The sequence below is a fragment of the Hemiscyllium ocellatum genome, chromosome 7 (genome assembly GCF_020745735.1).
Source record: "Hemiscyllium ocellatum isolate sHemOce1 chromosome 7, sHemOce1.pat.X.cur, whole genome shotgun sequence".
NCBI classification, from domain to species: Eukaryota; Metazoa; Chordata; class Chondrichthyes; order Orectolobiformes; family Hemiscylliidae; genus Hemiscyllium; species Hemiscyllium ocellatum.
In genome coordinates, this window is record NC_083407.1 from 48,442,051 (window position 1) to 48,456,269 (window position 14,219).

The following is a 14,219-nucleotide window of genomic DNA, read 5'->3' on the forward strand; positions in this document are numbered from 1 at the left end:
ACACTATACAAATAAGACTGCAGAAAACATCTGTTTTACTATAATGAAATAGTGAAATATAAAGGCTGTGTAATGATATCTCACTTTTACAAAGCCTTCGTCAAATGAGCAGCTTAAAATATAGTTGGCTTGAACAACTAGATGCACTGCAATAAGCAATGAAACCAATCAATATTATAAAGTATGTTGGTGTCATACTGGGACTGCAGTTCCCTAACCATAATTTCTACAGCACTGAATCCTTAATAAAAATAAAATATAGATCACTGTGTTTTCTGCTAGGTCAAAAAAGTACATCAGTCTGAGGTTTGTGACTGATTGCTTGAGATCCCTACCATTGGAATGCATATTTGTTAATAACCCATGCAACTTTACTTCAAATGCCCCCAACCATATTTAAATTGTTACATGAGTAATAGTAGGATGCATCTGGTTAGTTTTATGCCCTGAATAGTCTACCCAAAAATTATTAAGCTAACATTTCCTAGCGACAAATTCTAAATTGGTGTTAGCTCCTCACTCCACTTTTGGAACCAGAAATAGAATAAATTCAAACACTCCCATTAATCATGTAGAGTGACAATACACACTCAGGTTCCAAAATGTCTGTATTATAAAGGCAACTCAAAATATTTCTTCAGCAGTATACTGAGATAGATCATGTATAATTAAAATATATTGAGGTAAATATCTGTTTGTAATGAATACCTCCTGTTGTTAACTATGCTGAAAAGTTTCTTCTCCTGGGTCTCCTAGAGTAAGTAAGATTTCTTCTCAGAAAACATTCAGGTTGACCAGGTGACTAACTTCTCTAGAGTATCATAGGATCTGGACTGAACACAACTTAAGTGGAGTTCTTATGTTTCTATCTTTCAACATTTCTTCTTTCATGGTACATGTGCTTCACTGGCAAGACCAGCATTTGCTGCCCTTTCCAAATTAATCTGGAACTGAGCAGCTTACTAGGTCATTTTAGAGGGTAGCGAAGAGTCAATAACATTGCTGTGGGTCTGATCTCACAAGTAGATCAGACCATGTAAGGATGGCAGATTTCCTTCCCTAAAGGAAAATAGTAAACTAGATTATTTTAATGAGAATCAGAGTTTCATGGTTACAATTGCTCAGACTAGAATTCGATTGAATTTCAAATTCGTTGAGCTGTCATGGTGGAATGAGAAAACTGACATTAGAAAATTGATTTTAGAGATCTGGTATTACAATCCTGCAAAAGTGAACAAAGGAACTTTGATTGTTTGAATGAAAATAATTGCTGTTAGGGTAAATGTTGAAGAATAAGCTCTCAAATTATTGCACCTCTTTTAATCAGACTAGTGTGTGAAGAGTTAACCATATAATTCTTCATTTAAGAACACACTGGTCATTAGCAAAGAAAAAAGAATACGGCTGATGTGTTTATTTTGCCCATTATTATTGATTTACTGAACACTGGGACATTGACCTGTCAGTGAGGGATTTAGTATTCAGTGCCTGTGTCATTTCCTTCCATGTGGTTATGGATATTTTGCTAGAGCTGTCTTCTGTACTGATCTTTTGTTTTCTCTCTCCAAAGAGGTTTCAAAAGTCTGTTATTTTGAGTTGTATATTCTTCTTAGAGTCATAGAATCATACAGCATAGAAACAGACTCTTCGGTCCAACCAGTCCATACTGAACATAATCCCAAACTAAACTAGTCCTTCCTGCCTGCCCCTGGCTCATATCCCTCCAAACCTTTACTATTCATGAATCTATCCAAATGTCTTTTAAATGTTGTAATTGTACCTGTATCCACCACTTCCTCAGGAAGTTCATTCCACATGTGAACGACGCTCTGTGTAAAATAAATTGCTTCTTACGTCTTTTTCAAATCTTTCTCCTCCACCTTAAAAATGTGCCCACTAATCTTGAAACCCCCCATCCTACGGGGAAAGACAACTACCACTAACCCTATCTAAGCCTCTCACTATTTTATAAATTTCTGTCAGGTCGCGTCTCAACATTCTAGGCTCCAGTGGAAAAAGTCCCAGCCTTTCTGTATAACTTAAACCTCCATACCCAGCAACATCCTGGTAAATGTCTTCTGAACCCTCTCCAGCTTGATAATATCTTTTTGTAGTTTGGTGCAATGCCCTTACCCATCCATTCGCAGGTCTATCAATGTACACACCAACAGTCAATTTGTTGAGCCAAGTACTTTCTTGTGTACCTGCTAATCTGTCATCTTTCTGCTGTGATCCTCTTTCAAATTTGACTTTAAAGTTTGTACAGGTACAAGATCCTTTATCTGAACATTCAAAAACCAAAAAGCTCCAAATTGCGAAGGTTTTTGTGAAGTTTTTTTCTCATTAACAAGGTTGTTTGGTGAGCAAATAGTTAGCCCAAGTCGACTCAGATGCGACATGGGCTAACATGGGAATGGGGGCGTGGCCAAGCACGTTCTTAGTTAGAATTCTGCTTCTCTGTTAAGATTTTTAAAATTTCACCATTAAACTGTAACATTCTGAAAACCAAAAAATTCTGAATTCCGAAAAATAGCATATCGGATAAAGGATCTTGTACCTGTACTCATAATTGCCAAACCTTGTTTGGACTGACATCCCATTATAAAGAAGAACTGATATCGTTGGCATGGTGGCTTAGTGATTAGCACAGCTGTCTCACCGTGCCAGGAATCCGAGTTTGATTCGATTCCACCAAAAATGGAAGGATCAAATGCACTGAGCCTGCAGAATTGTAACAGGACTATCAATGTATTTGCTTATATTGTTGTTCCCAGTGCTACGCAGCAGATGTGATCTGAAGTCTTAACACAACAGTGCAGATCAAAAAAAATCAGACCCCTGTATTTCTGTGATTCAAAATAATTACTGTGAAGTATTTTCTTATGCTAACCTTTTTACATCATTTATCAGCATTAATCTTTATAAAGTCATCTCAGCTGGCTCCTTTCAAGGATTAGCGGTCAAGCTTTTAGATCCAACAGGATTTGATTATTCTTGTGGGCATTTTTCTCTTACCTACAATTAGATCTAAAGTCTGCCATCCTGCCACATCCAGTTATGAATAAATGTAAACATTTAATAACTGACCGTAGAAAGAGATTGCTCAAATATCTCCATTCTAAATGACGAAGAATCATCAGTGCAAAAGACAAGGCTGAAGCAGTTGCAGCCATTTTCAGCCAGAGGTCCCGAGTGGATGATCCATCTTGGCTCTTTCTTGAGATCCCCAGCATCATGAATACAAATCTTCAGGCAACTTGCTTCACTTCACAATTGACAATAATGCTGGCCTAACCAGTGACACCACATCTTGTGAAAAGAATAGCAAATAAATAAAATTCATGTATTATTGCCCTGTTTAATAACATGTCATTCCATTTAATCCATCATGATTAAGACTCTTCCTCAGATTTGGGGATCCTTCCCAGTTTGGTATTGCATGTGAATTTGACCACTTTGCAATAATTCGCTGAATACATGTTAAGGTTCTTAATTAGCAAACGAGTCTGAACACTCTTCTCCTAAGACATCTCTTAGGAAACAGCACTTTTTAACCCAAAAATAACACATCCTTGCTACTTCCTACCCTCTAATTAATTGGTAATTTAGTTTTAGCTCAGCATTTCAAGTATAAGTTATTGCACAAAACATCTTTTGTTAGCAAGTTTTGAGAAGATTTGTGCAACATCATTTGTCAAGAGCCTTCTTGGAGCAGAGATCACCTTATTAAACAAAACAAAATTAAATAAAAAACCTGTATAGAAAACAGCTCAAGTAAATTATCCATAGCCACATGAAAAGAGATGACACAGGAATTGACTACCAAATCTTTCACTGACAGATCAGAGCCTCAATGCTGTAGTGACAGAATATCATTTTCATTATCAAGTCAAGGAGCTGAGCAGCAGAATCTTTTCCTTCCAAATCCAAGCAGCCTGCTGTTTCCTACATTATAATCATACAAGTAATTTACACCTGATAATCTATTATATTTGTACTGATGATTCAGATCACATGGTTTCATGTGCTTTCCAACTAAGCAATCTCAGAAAAACTGTAGTACTCCTTTGATTTTCAAATTTTATGCCCCACAAGAAAATCAATAGCAACATATATGAATGCTTTCAATACTTAAGGCAGAAAAATGACTCAATTGCAGCAAATGAGGCTCCTCTGCAATAATGTCAGATTATAAACTCTCTCCTAAATTTGCCTAAATAAAACACAACAGACTAAATCCGTACATGCTCTCACAGAATTTGGTAAGGGTGCTGGGCTTCTCCTGGTTCCTTCGCTGCCGAAACCAACGCTGAATGGTGCGAATATCCCAGTCCAATTGTTTGGAAAGCCCTTCTAGTCTCTTTTCATCCGGATGCTAGAAAGAAAATCAGGCAATTCAGAAATTCCTCAACAATAATGACAACTCACATTAACACAGCACCTTCAGCATTACGAAATATCTGAAGTGTCATTAAAAAAAAGGCACTGACTCAAAAACGAAATGTAAGAAGAGTTAAGAGGTGAGTTTTATTCGAGGTCCTAAAAGAACTATGATTGAAATGTTTATGGAATCCTACAGTATGCTTTTCTCTTAGTTTCATTTTATTCGAATGAAAACAAAATTTGTTTTTTGCCTAAATTGCTCATTTATGACTAACTACTACTTAAATTACACCAAATTTCATATACTATTGTTCATGATTCCAATGGCAACCTTGGACAAGTCAGATCCCAGAGTTAAACCTGGTTTGACTGCTCATACATTTTACTTCTGCAATTTGTTTGCCCTGGTCCTCAGTCATTGAACATTGAACAGTCAAGAGGATCCCAAAAACACAATAGAAAAAGGCAACAATATAAACTCTGAGTTCAGAAGAAGAGTCATACCAGATCGAAACATGAATTCTGTTTCTCTCTCTCAACAAATGTAACACGACACTAGGTTATAGTCCAATGGGTTTATTTGAAATCACACAAGACTTCAGAGTGCTGCTCCTTTGCCAGGAGCATTGAGAGACCAGGCACACAGACGCAGGTGGAGAGATCAAGGGCAGAGATCAAAACATCATAAACTGATGTGAGTGGAGTGTCAGATAATATGTCTCTGCAGGTGACTAAGAGTGTTAGGCTGTGTTAAGTATTTATAAAGTCAATGTCAGTGCTGTGCTGTCATGACAATCAGGCAGAGCAATAGGGATATTCCCAATTGAAGATAGAAGTCCTATCTCCATGTGTTAAATGGTTATGGGGCAGTCTGTATCAGGGACTATGTATTCTGTTTCCCACCCTTTAAAAATCCACCTTTCCTTTGAATAGTCTTTGTGTCATTATGGACATAGTAACTATGTTCTAGATTTTCCTGTGAGGTTAATGCTGCACACCATTATTTATGTAACTCTAGGTAGGGGAAAATACATGGTTAGACACAAAAATCCCAAATTCCTGTCCTCTTTCTGCAAAAGAACATCCTCTCATTTTTCTGAATAATACTCCACTATTTTCTTCTTTCTCTTCTCACTGCCCAAATTTCAGTTCACCCATCTCCCAGCCCCTTCTGACTCAAGTTCCTGGCCTTGTACAAATAAGTCTTTATTCAAGTATTTTACACAGAAGTGAGAACTCTTGACGACCTGTCTGGCTTGCTGTGGTTTTCCAGCCTCCTGCTGGCTACTTTGGTCCAAACATAGACAAAAAGAGTAACAATCTTGGCAATAGGTTAGAGTGACCGCCTTCGACAGCAAGTATCTGTCTGAGTGCAGCAAGTATCTGTCTAGTGTCAGTGAGAATCGGGGGCTTACTGAATCTAATTTTCAGGGAGTGGTTGTTGTTAAAGAGCTGGGCTAGAAGTTAATGGGGTGGCACAGTGGCTCAGTGGTTAGCACTGCTGCCTCAGTGCCAGGGTTTCGGGTTCGATTCCAGCCTCGGATGACTATATGGAGTCTGGGGTGTGGGTTTCCTCCGGGTGCTGAGGTTTCCTGCCACAATCCAATGATGTGCAGGTTAGGTGAATTGGTCATGTTCAGGGATGTGTAATTGAAGAACATTAGTCAGGGGTAAACATAGGATAATACGGTAGGGGAATGGGTCTAGGTGGGTTACTCTTCAGAGGGTTGGTGTGGATTTGTTGGGCCAAAGGGTCTGTTTCCACACTGTAGGGATTCTATGGCAAGGATCTGAAGCCCTGTGTTCAGACATTTGCAGACTAAGACTGACTTTATTTGAGAAAGGCTGATATTCTGGACCAGCTTTGATTGAAATATTATTGCCACAAATTGAGCTCATTGATTTTATCACTGGCTGGGAAGGAGAGTAGATATGTTATAACAGAGTAGGCATTGCTCTTGTATGGATCAAGCTGGTTGGAACACTGGACATTTTATATCCATTTTAACGCATATGTTTCAAGACCCAAGCTGTTTCAAATGTTTAAATATGAGACATTTGACATCTTTAAAGAGATAAAGAGGAAATACTAACCAAATATACATTTTCTGATATATATCAGAGACAAACACAGAGGAAATATTGCACAGATTTCTTGGGACTGAGATGATTGACTTGCAACAGCCACAACCATTTTCCTTTGTGTCTCCAAGGTATGACACTAAACAATGGAGAATAAACCCCTGATTCCTACTGACACTAGGTTTGCTGCACTCAAACAGATACTTGCTGTTGAAGGCAGTCTCTCTAACTTATTGCCAAGAGTGTTACTCTTTCCATCCATGTTTGGACCAAAGTAGACAAGCAGGAGGCTGGAAAACCACAGCAAGCCAGGCAGCATCACAAGGTGGAGAAGTCAATGTTTGGGTGTAACCCTCCTGATGCTGCCTAGCTTGCTGTGTTCATCCAGCTCGTCTACCTTGGATTCCAGAATCTGCAGTTCATTTGTCTCTACCAATATAGGCCATAATGAGATCAGAAGCCAAGTGACTCTGTTGGAATCAAAATTGAGCATCTGTGTGCAGATCATTGCAGAGTGAGTGCAGCTTGATCGCATTGTTGATGACAACTTCCATCACATTGCTTATGGTTGAGACTACACTGTTAGAGCAATAAATGTCGAGTTGGACTTTTATGGACAGGGCATACCTTAGGAATTTTCTACATTGTGTTGTCAAGGTCCATAGCTTTTGAAGTATACATGCTGGGCAGCCATTTATTTGTGTCATGTGGATTGAATTGGCTAAAGGCTGCCACATCTAATTCTGGGGTCATCAGGAGGCAAACTAAAATGGATCATCTACTCAGACTTTCTGGCTGAAGATTGTTGCAAATGTTTCAGCCTTGAATTTTGCCATGATGTTTAGGGCTTCCCCATCATTGAAGTTGGAGATATTCATTGGAATCTCCTCTTTGAGTAAGATTGTCTGCCATCATACTTGACTGGATGTGATAGTTCTGCAAACTTTTCATCTGGTCTGTTCATTGTAAGATAATTTAGAGCTATCTCTTGCACACAGTCCTGTACTGTAGCTTCATCAGGTTAATATCAAATGTTTAGATATACCCTATGTAATGCTATGCCTTGCATAATCTCCTGAGTTTACAGGCTGTTCAACTGGCCTGGTGGTAAATAGAGGCGATATATGTTGAGCTGAAAATGTGTTGCTGGAAAAGAGCAGCAGGTCAGGCAGCATCCAAGGAGAAGGCGAATCAACGTTTCGGGCATGAGCCCTTCTTCAGGAATGGAGATTCCTGAAGAAGGGCTCATGCCCGAAACGTCGATTCTCCTTCTCCTTGGATGCTGCCTGACCTGCTGCACTTTTCCAGCAACACATTTTCAGCTCTGATCTCCAGCATCTGCAGTCCTCACTTTCTCCTAGGCGATATATGTTGAACCATGAAGTTATCGTTGAATGCAATTCTGCTGCTGCTAATGGTCCTCACTGATGCCCAGTCTTGAATACAGTGTTCTCTACTTTGTTATAGAGCCACAGGGTACAAGAAAAAGGTGATGTGGAACTTGTACAAGACACTTGTTAGGCCTCAGCTGGAGTCCTGTATACAGCTAATGGTCACCACATTATAGCAAAGATGTGAATGCACAGTAGACATTGCAGAATCAATTTACATAAATTATTGCAGGAATGAGTTTTTTTTAGATTAGATTAGAATCCCTGCAGTGTGGAAACAGGCCATTTGATCCAACCAGTCCACACTGACCCTCTGAAGATTAACGCATCCAGACGCATTCCCCGACACTTACCCCTGACTAATGTGACTATGGACAAGTTAGTATGGCCAATTCATCTGACTTGCACATCCTTGGATTGTGAGAGGAAACCAGAGCATCCGGAGAATGTGCAAACTCCACACAGACAGTCGCCCAAGGCTGGAATCGAACCTGGGTCCCTGGTGCTATGAGGCAGCAGTGCTAACCACTAAGCAAACTTACTTCAGGTATAAGGATAGATTTAAGAAGTTGTGGTTGTGCTCATTGGAGGGAAGAAGGCTGAAAGGAGGTTTGATAGTTGTCTTCAAAATCATGAGCAAATCTAACATTGTGACATATCTTTTGCCATGCATGTTTTACATCAGAATTGTATTAGATTATGATCTTTTTGGATCTGAGCTTCGTCCAACATGATAGGATCAATGGCGCCCATTCGAACTGGCTCATCATTTAATAAGCTCATGACTGAACCAATAGTGGCTTTAACTTTATATTCGTCCTTACATCCTTCCTCCCCAGCCCCATAAACATCTGTCCAACTCAGTCTTGAATGTATTCAATGACCTAGCCTCCATTGCTCTCTGCAGCAAAGACTCTCAAATACTAACAAACTTCAGAGGAGGAACGTTTCTTCATTCCCATCCTAAATGGAAGACCCTTATTTTGGATTTGTATCCCCTACTTCTAGATTCTCTCACAAGAGAAAGTGTCCTTTCAGCATCTACCCTATTTCAAGCTCCTAAAGAATCATATATGTTTCACTAGATCCTTTCTCATTCTTCTTAACTTCAGCGAGCAGAGGCCAACTCTAACCAACCTTTTCCTTCATAAAACAATTCTTTCATCCCAGGAAATAGCCTGCTGAAACTTCTCTGATCTATTTTCAGTGAAAGGAGTCTGAAGATGTTCATAGCATTCTAGGTATGGGTCCCGTCATGCCCTGTGCACTAGTGTGACTTTGCTATTCTTATATTCCATTTCTTATATACCAAAAGAAAATTGCTGTTACTTTCTTAATTATTTTCTATAACTATATTTTAAAACTTTGTGATACATATACAAGGGTCATTCAAGTGGTCCAGGCTTACAACTCAGAACTGACTCAAATTTGGCAGTTAATGGGCTTTGCAAAGTAGCAACAATTGGCTATTGGTAAAAAGTGAAAACCACCACCCTCTATAGAAAGGTGCACGGATCTTAGCTTCAACTTAAGGCATATACCTATTTGGATCAGATTAATAATTTGTAAAATAATTGTTTCGTACCAGAGTAATTATTTGTTGATTCACGTAATGCAGTGATTCAAGTTATATTATTTTCATTGATTTCTTTGTACAAACTGAGGGTTTCAATGAATGCAACATATTCTAGAATATAATTAGACATGCTCCTCAATTTGATCTTCTGACTTATTTACAACTCACTTATTTTGGTCAATATATAGGAATGTCCTCTCTGATATCAGATATTAACTGAGTAGGTAACAGAAAAAAATAAAACAACAGGAAAGGAATTGTTTATTATGAGCCATTATGAAATATGCACATTTAAATTGTTTGGGTAAAATAAATTAATTCCTTTGATCCTTAGCAGCCAGTAACACATCTGTTGAACAGACAGACTCAGAATATTCATTTGTTTTCAATAACCCAAGAATGTTCCTATGAATAATCTAAAATGCATTCCATAAACCTTTACAGAAGAAAATTGCTGGCTGTTTTTCCAGATAAAAATTAGGAAAGGTAGTTAATTTGCAGTCAGTATGGTTATTAATAGTTCACTTTTCACTCTAGCACATACTAACATACACCATCTGTGTCTGTAGCAAGATTTAACAAAACTTGTGAATGACTAGTGTCAATGATGAAGGTGAAGACAGATTTGTACTACAGATTTATGTCTCATAGGAAAGAAGAGTGTCAAGAAATGGGGAGGTGATGGCCTCATGGTAATATCACTGGACGGTTAATCCAGAGAGCCAGGTAATGTTCTGGATTCAAATGCCACCATGGCAGGTGATAGAATTTGAATTAAATAAAAATATAATTTGGAATTAAGAATCTAATGATATCATGAATCCATTACTGATCGTTGGAAAAAAACCCATCTGGTTTACTAATGCCCTTTAGTGAAGTCAAAACTGCCGCCCTTTCCTGGTCTGCACTACATTTGACAACGGACACAGCAATGTAGTGGACTCTTTGAGATGGGCAACAAACATTACCCTAGCCATTGATGCCCTTATCCCACAAATGAATTTTTAAAAACCTTATTAGTTGTTGAACAATCATCTTGAATTGAATTTAAGTTGTATTCTTGCATAAGTGATTTTTAGTTTAACAGTATGTATTACTAAATGTTTAATTCTTTATCTTTTTATACTTTAAATAATGCCTAATCTCTGCACAATCTGACTATTAACAAGTGAATGAGTAGACATTTATATGTTTTTATTACTATCATTAATGGAGGTTACTCCTTTATCTACATATTTATGTCGTAAAAATGATGTATGGATAAAATTCTAAATATCCTCTTCACTTGCCAATTGATGGCATTGCAAAGTAATGTGACTAATTGATTATATGGAAAGCACTGAAGAGATGCATGACACAACCTTGACAAATGACTGTGCTTCTTTCAGAAAAAAATATGTGATCCCTTACATCCAAAATATGTATGAAAAAGAACAATATTTTATAGGATCTTGGCGATCATAATGTGATGCCCTCTGAAGTGCTGAATAGCAAAGCTGATATGATTCAGTGAAATTTATGACCAAATCAATGCTCCCCACAAATGAACAACTCTACATAGAAAGACTGAAAGAAGGAAAATGTGAAAAACAATTGGATTATTTAACATGGCACATAAAATTGAAGCAATGCCAATGCAAAAATTCTACTAGTGACTCCTCGGAATAGCCCTGTCTCCCTATTTACCCCTCCTCTCCATCCAGCTCACCATTCTCTTCCAACAAGGCCCTCTATATTCCTTCCTCCATTGTTGCACAAATGGACCAAGATTTAATGTTATTCAATCCTTTTCTGCCTTCATATCATCTTCTCTGTCACCCTCTCATATTATTTTATCTTGATCTTCTTCTAGCTCTCTTTTCCCTCTCTCATAGAGTCATACAGCACAGAAACAGACCCTTTAGTCCAACCAGTCCATGCTGAACTTAATCCCAAACTAACCTAGCCCCACCTGCCTGCTCCTGGCCCATATCCCCCAAACCTTTCCAGTTCATGTCTCTATGTCTTTTAAACATTGTAATTATACCCACATCCATCACTTCCTCAGGAGGTTCATTCCACAGGCAAACCACCCTCTATATAAAAACATTCCCCCTCATGTCTTTTTTTAAAAAACTTCTCTCTTCTCACCTTAAAAATGTGCCTCCTAATCTTGAAACTCCCCCATCCCAGGGAAAAAAAAACAAATACCAGTAAATCGATCTCTATCCCATATTATTTTATAAACTTCTATAACGGCACCTCTCAACCGACTACGCTTCAATGAAAAAAGTCCCAGCCAATTCAGCCTTTCTTTATAACTTAAACCTTTCATACCCAGAAACACCCTGGTAAATGTCTTAGAACATAGAACAGTACAGCACAGTACAGGTCGTTCGGCCTCAATGTTGTGCCGTCCTTTTATCCTACTCTAAGATCAATCTAACCTACATACCCTTCATTTTACTAACCTCCATGTGGCTATCCAAGAGTCACTTAAATATCCCTAATGTCTCTGACTCTACAACACTGCTGGCAGTGCACTCCACACACCTATCACTCTCCCCTGAATCTTTCTCCCATCACTTTAAAATTATGCTCTCTCGATAATCATTTTTGCCATGGAAAAAGTCTCTGGCTATCCAACTATATCTATGCTTGTCATCATCTTGTAAATCTCTATCAAGTCACCTCTCATCCTTCTTCATTCCAATGAGAAAAGCCCTACTCCTGAAATCTCCAGTCTAGACAGCATCCTAGTAAACCTCCTCTGCATCCTCTCTAATGCTTCCACATCCTTCCTAAAATGAGGCAATCAGAACTGAACACAATATTCCAAATGTGGTCCAAACAGGGCTTTATAGAGCTGCAGCATAACTTCGCAGATCTTCAACTCAATCCCCTTTCCAAATGAAAGCCAACACTATACACCTTCTTAACAACCCTATCAACTTGGGTGTCAACTTTGAGAGATCTATGGACAAGGACCCCAAGATCCCTCTGTTGTTCCACACTGCCAAGAATGCTGCTTTTAACCCTGTATTCAGCATTCAAATTCAACCTCCCAAAGTGACTGACTTCACACTTTCTATGTTGAACTCCATCTGCCACTTAGCAGTCTAATTCTGCATCCTGTCAATGTCCCGTTGTAACCTACAACATCCCTCCACACTACCCACAACTCCTCCAACCTTTGTGTCATCAGCAAACTTACTAATCCACCCTTCCACTTCCTCGTCCAAATTATTTATCAAAATCACAAAGAGCAGAGGTCCCAGAACAGACCACTTGTCCCCGAGCTCCAGGCTGAATGCTTTCCATTTCCTATTTCCCATTTCCATTTCCTACCATCCTCTGTCTTCAATGGGCCAGCCAATTTTGTATCCAGACAGCCAAATTTCCTTGTATCCCATGCCTCCTTACTTTCTGAATGAGCCTAGCATGGTTAACCTTATCAAACACATTGCCAAAATCCATATATACTACATCCACTGCTCTACCTTCATCAATGTGTTTTGTCACATTCTCTAAGAATTCAATAAGGCTTGTGAGGCATATCCTGCCCCTCACAAAGCCATGCTGACTATTTCTAATCAAAGTATCTTCTGAATCCTCTCCAGCTTAATAATATCCTTCCTATAACTGTACGACCAGAACTGGACTCAGTACGCCAGAAGAGGCCTCACCAATACCTTGAACAACCTCGATGTGACTTTACAAATCCGATACTCAAAGGTGTGAGAAATGAATGCAACAGTGCTAAATACCGTTTTAACTACACTGTCCATGTGATTTGCAAACTTCAAAGAATTATGTACCTGAACCCCAGATCTCTCTGATCCTCCTCTCTGCCTCTCCTGCACCCAAGTACCTTTTCCAATTTCCGTATCATTTTTTAACCTGATGAAAGTGAATATAAAATTTGATCTTGATATCACATGGAAGATCAATATACATCTGTAGCACCAATTTAATGAGGATATCACTCTAATTTAGGTGACATTCAATTTTAAGACACAGTAATATGAAAATAAATAATGAATAAAAGTCTAGGGTATTTTACTGAATGTATTAAGGGACGTGCAATATAATTTAATAGAACTGACCAGATGGACAGGCAATGTTGCCATAAAAACTTGTGTGACTTGGTAATTCTGCTTTCCTTACTCTTCAATATTACTGAAATCGTTTGCTGTGACTTAGCTTGTGTGCCAGGAATTGAATGTGTTAGCATGACTACAAGACTTGCCGTTTTCAGGAGTGGCTTCTTTAACCTCTCCAGAGGCAGATACACACAAGTAGCTCACGACAAAATGACATTTTCTAGTTTCATACCCCTGCTGGAAGCTGATCATTCACAGCTGCTGCTCTGTTTGAGTTCAGATCAGTGCATAGCAACAAACTCTGTAAATCCTTATTCATAGTTCAGTGAAATTTCTCCCCAAGCAGAGGGTTATTGCACCACGAGTAGGGACCTCAACATTGCTTGATGACAATGTTCAAAGAGGTGGAAGAATCAATACTTGATAAGAAAAACATTGTATTTCATATACCCTTCCAGCCTCAGCTGCTATATGACCTCCACTTGATCTGCTGTGCAAAGGTGTTCCACACCTGCTTCACCATTACAACACTGGTAGCTCTTTTCCTCAATTCCATACAGTTTGTTCCAAAAGCTCTAACGTGGCATGCAAATCTTGACCAATAAATTTTGATTTATGCCTTCCACAGTCTCTCAATTTCTTAAAAAAAACACACACCATAATTATTTCTTACCACAATGTTATGTTTACTTAGTTAAGCAACAT

At 38.6% G+C, this 14,219-nt stretch overlaps 1 protein-coding gene across 2 annotated transcripts in view; it reads right to left on the bottom strand.

The window, feature by feature from the left end:
• The window catches only part of cers6 (ceramide synthase 6), a 259,453-nt gene that overhangs the window by 158,358 nt on the left and 86,876 nt on the right, over window positions 1–14,219 (bottom strand). For both annotated transcript variants that reach the window (XM_060827866.1, XM_060827865.1), the window contains exon 3: window positions 4,245–4,375. In XM_060827866.1, the coding sequence (XP_060683849.1) occupies window positions 4,245–4,375 (131 nt within the window). The remainder of the gene's footprint in view (window positions 1–4,244; window positions 4,376–14,219) is intronic.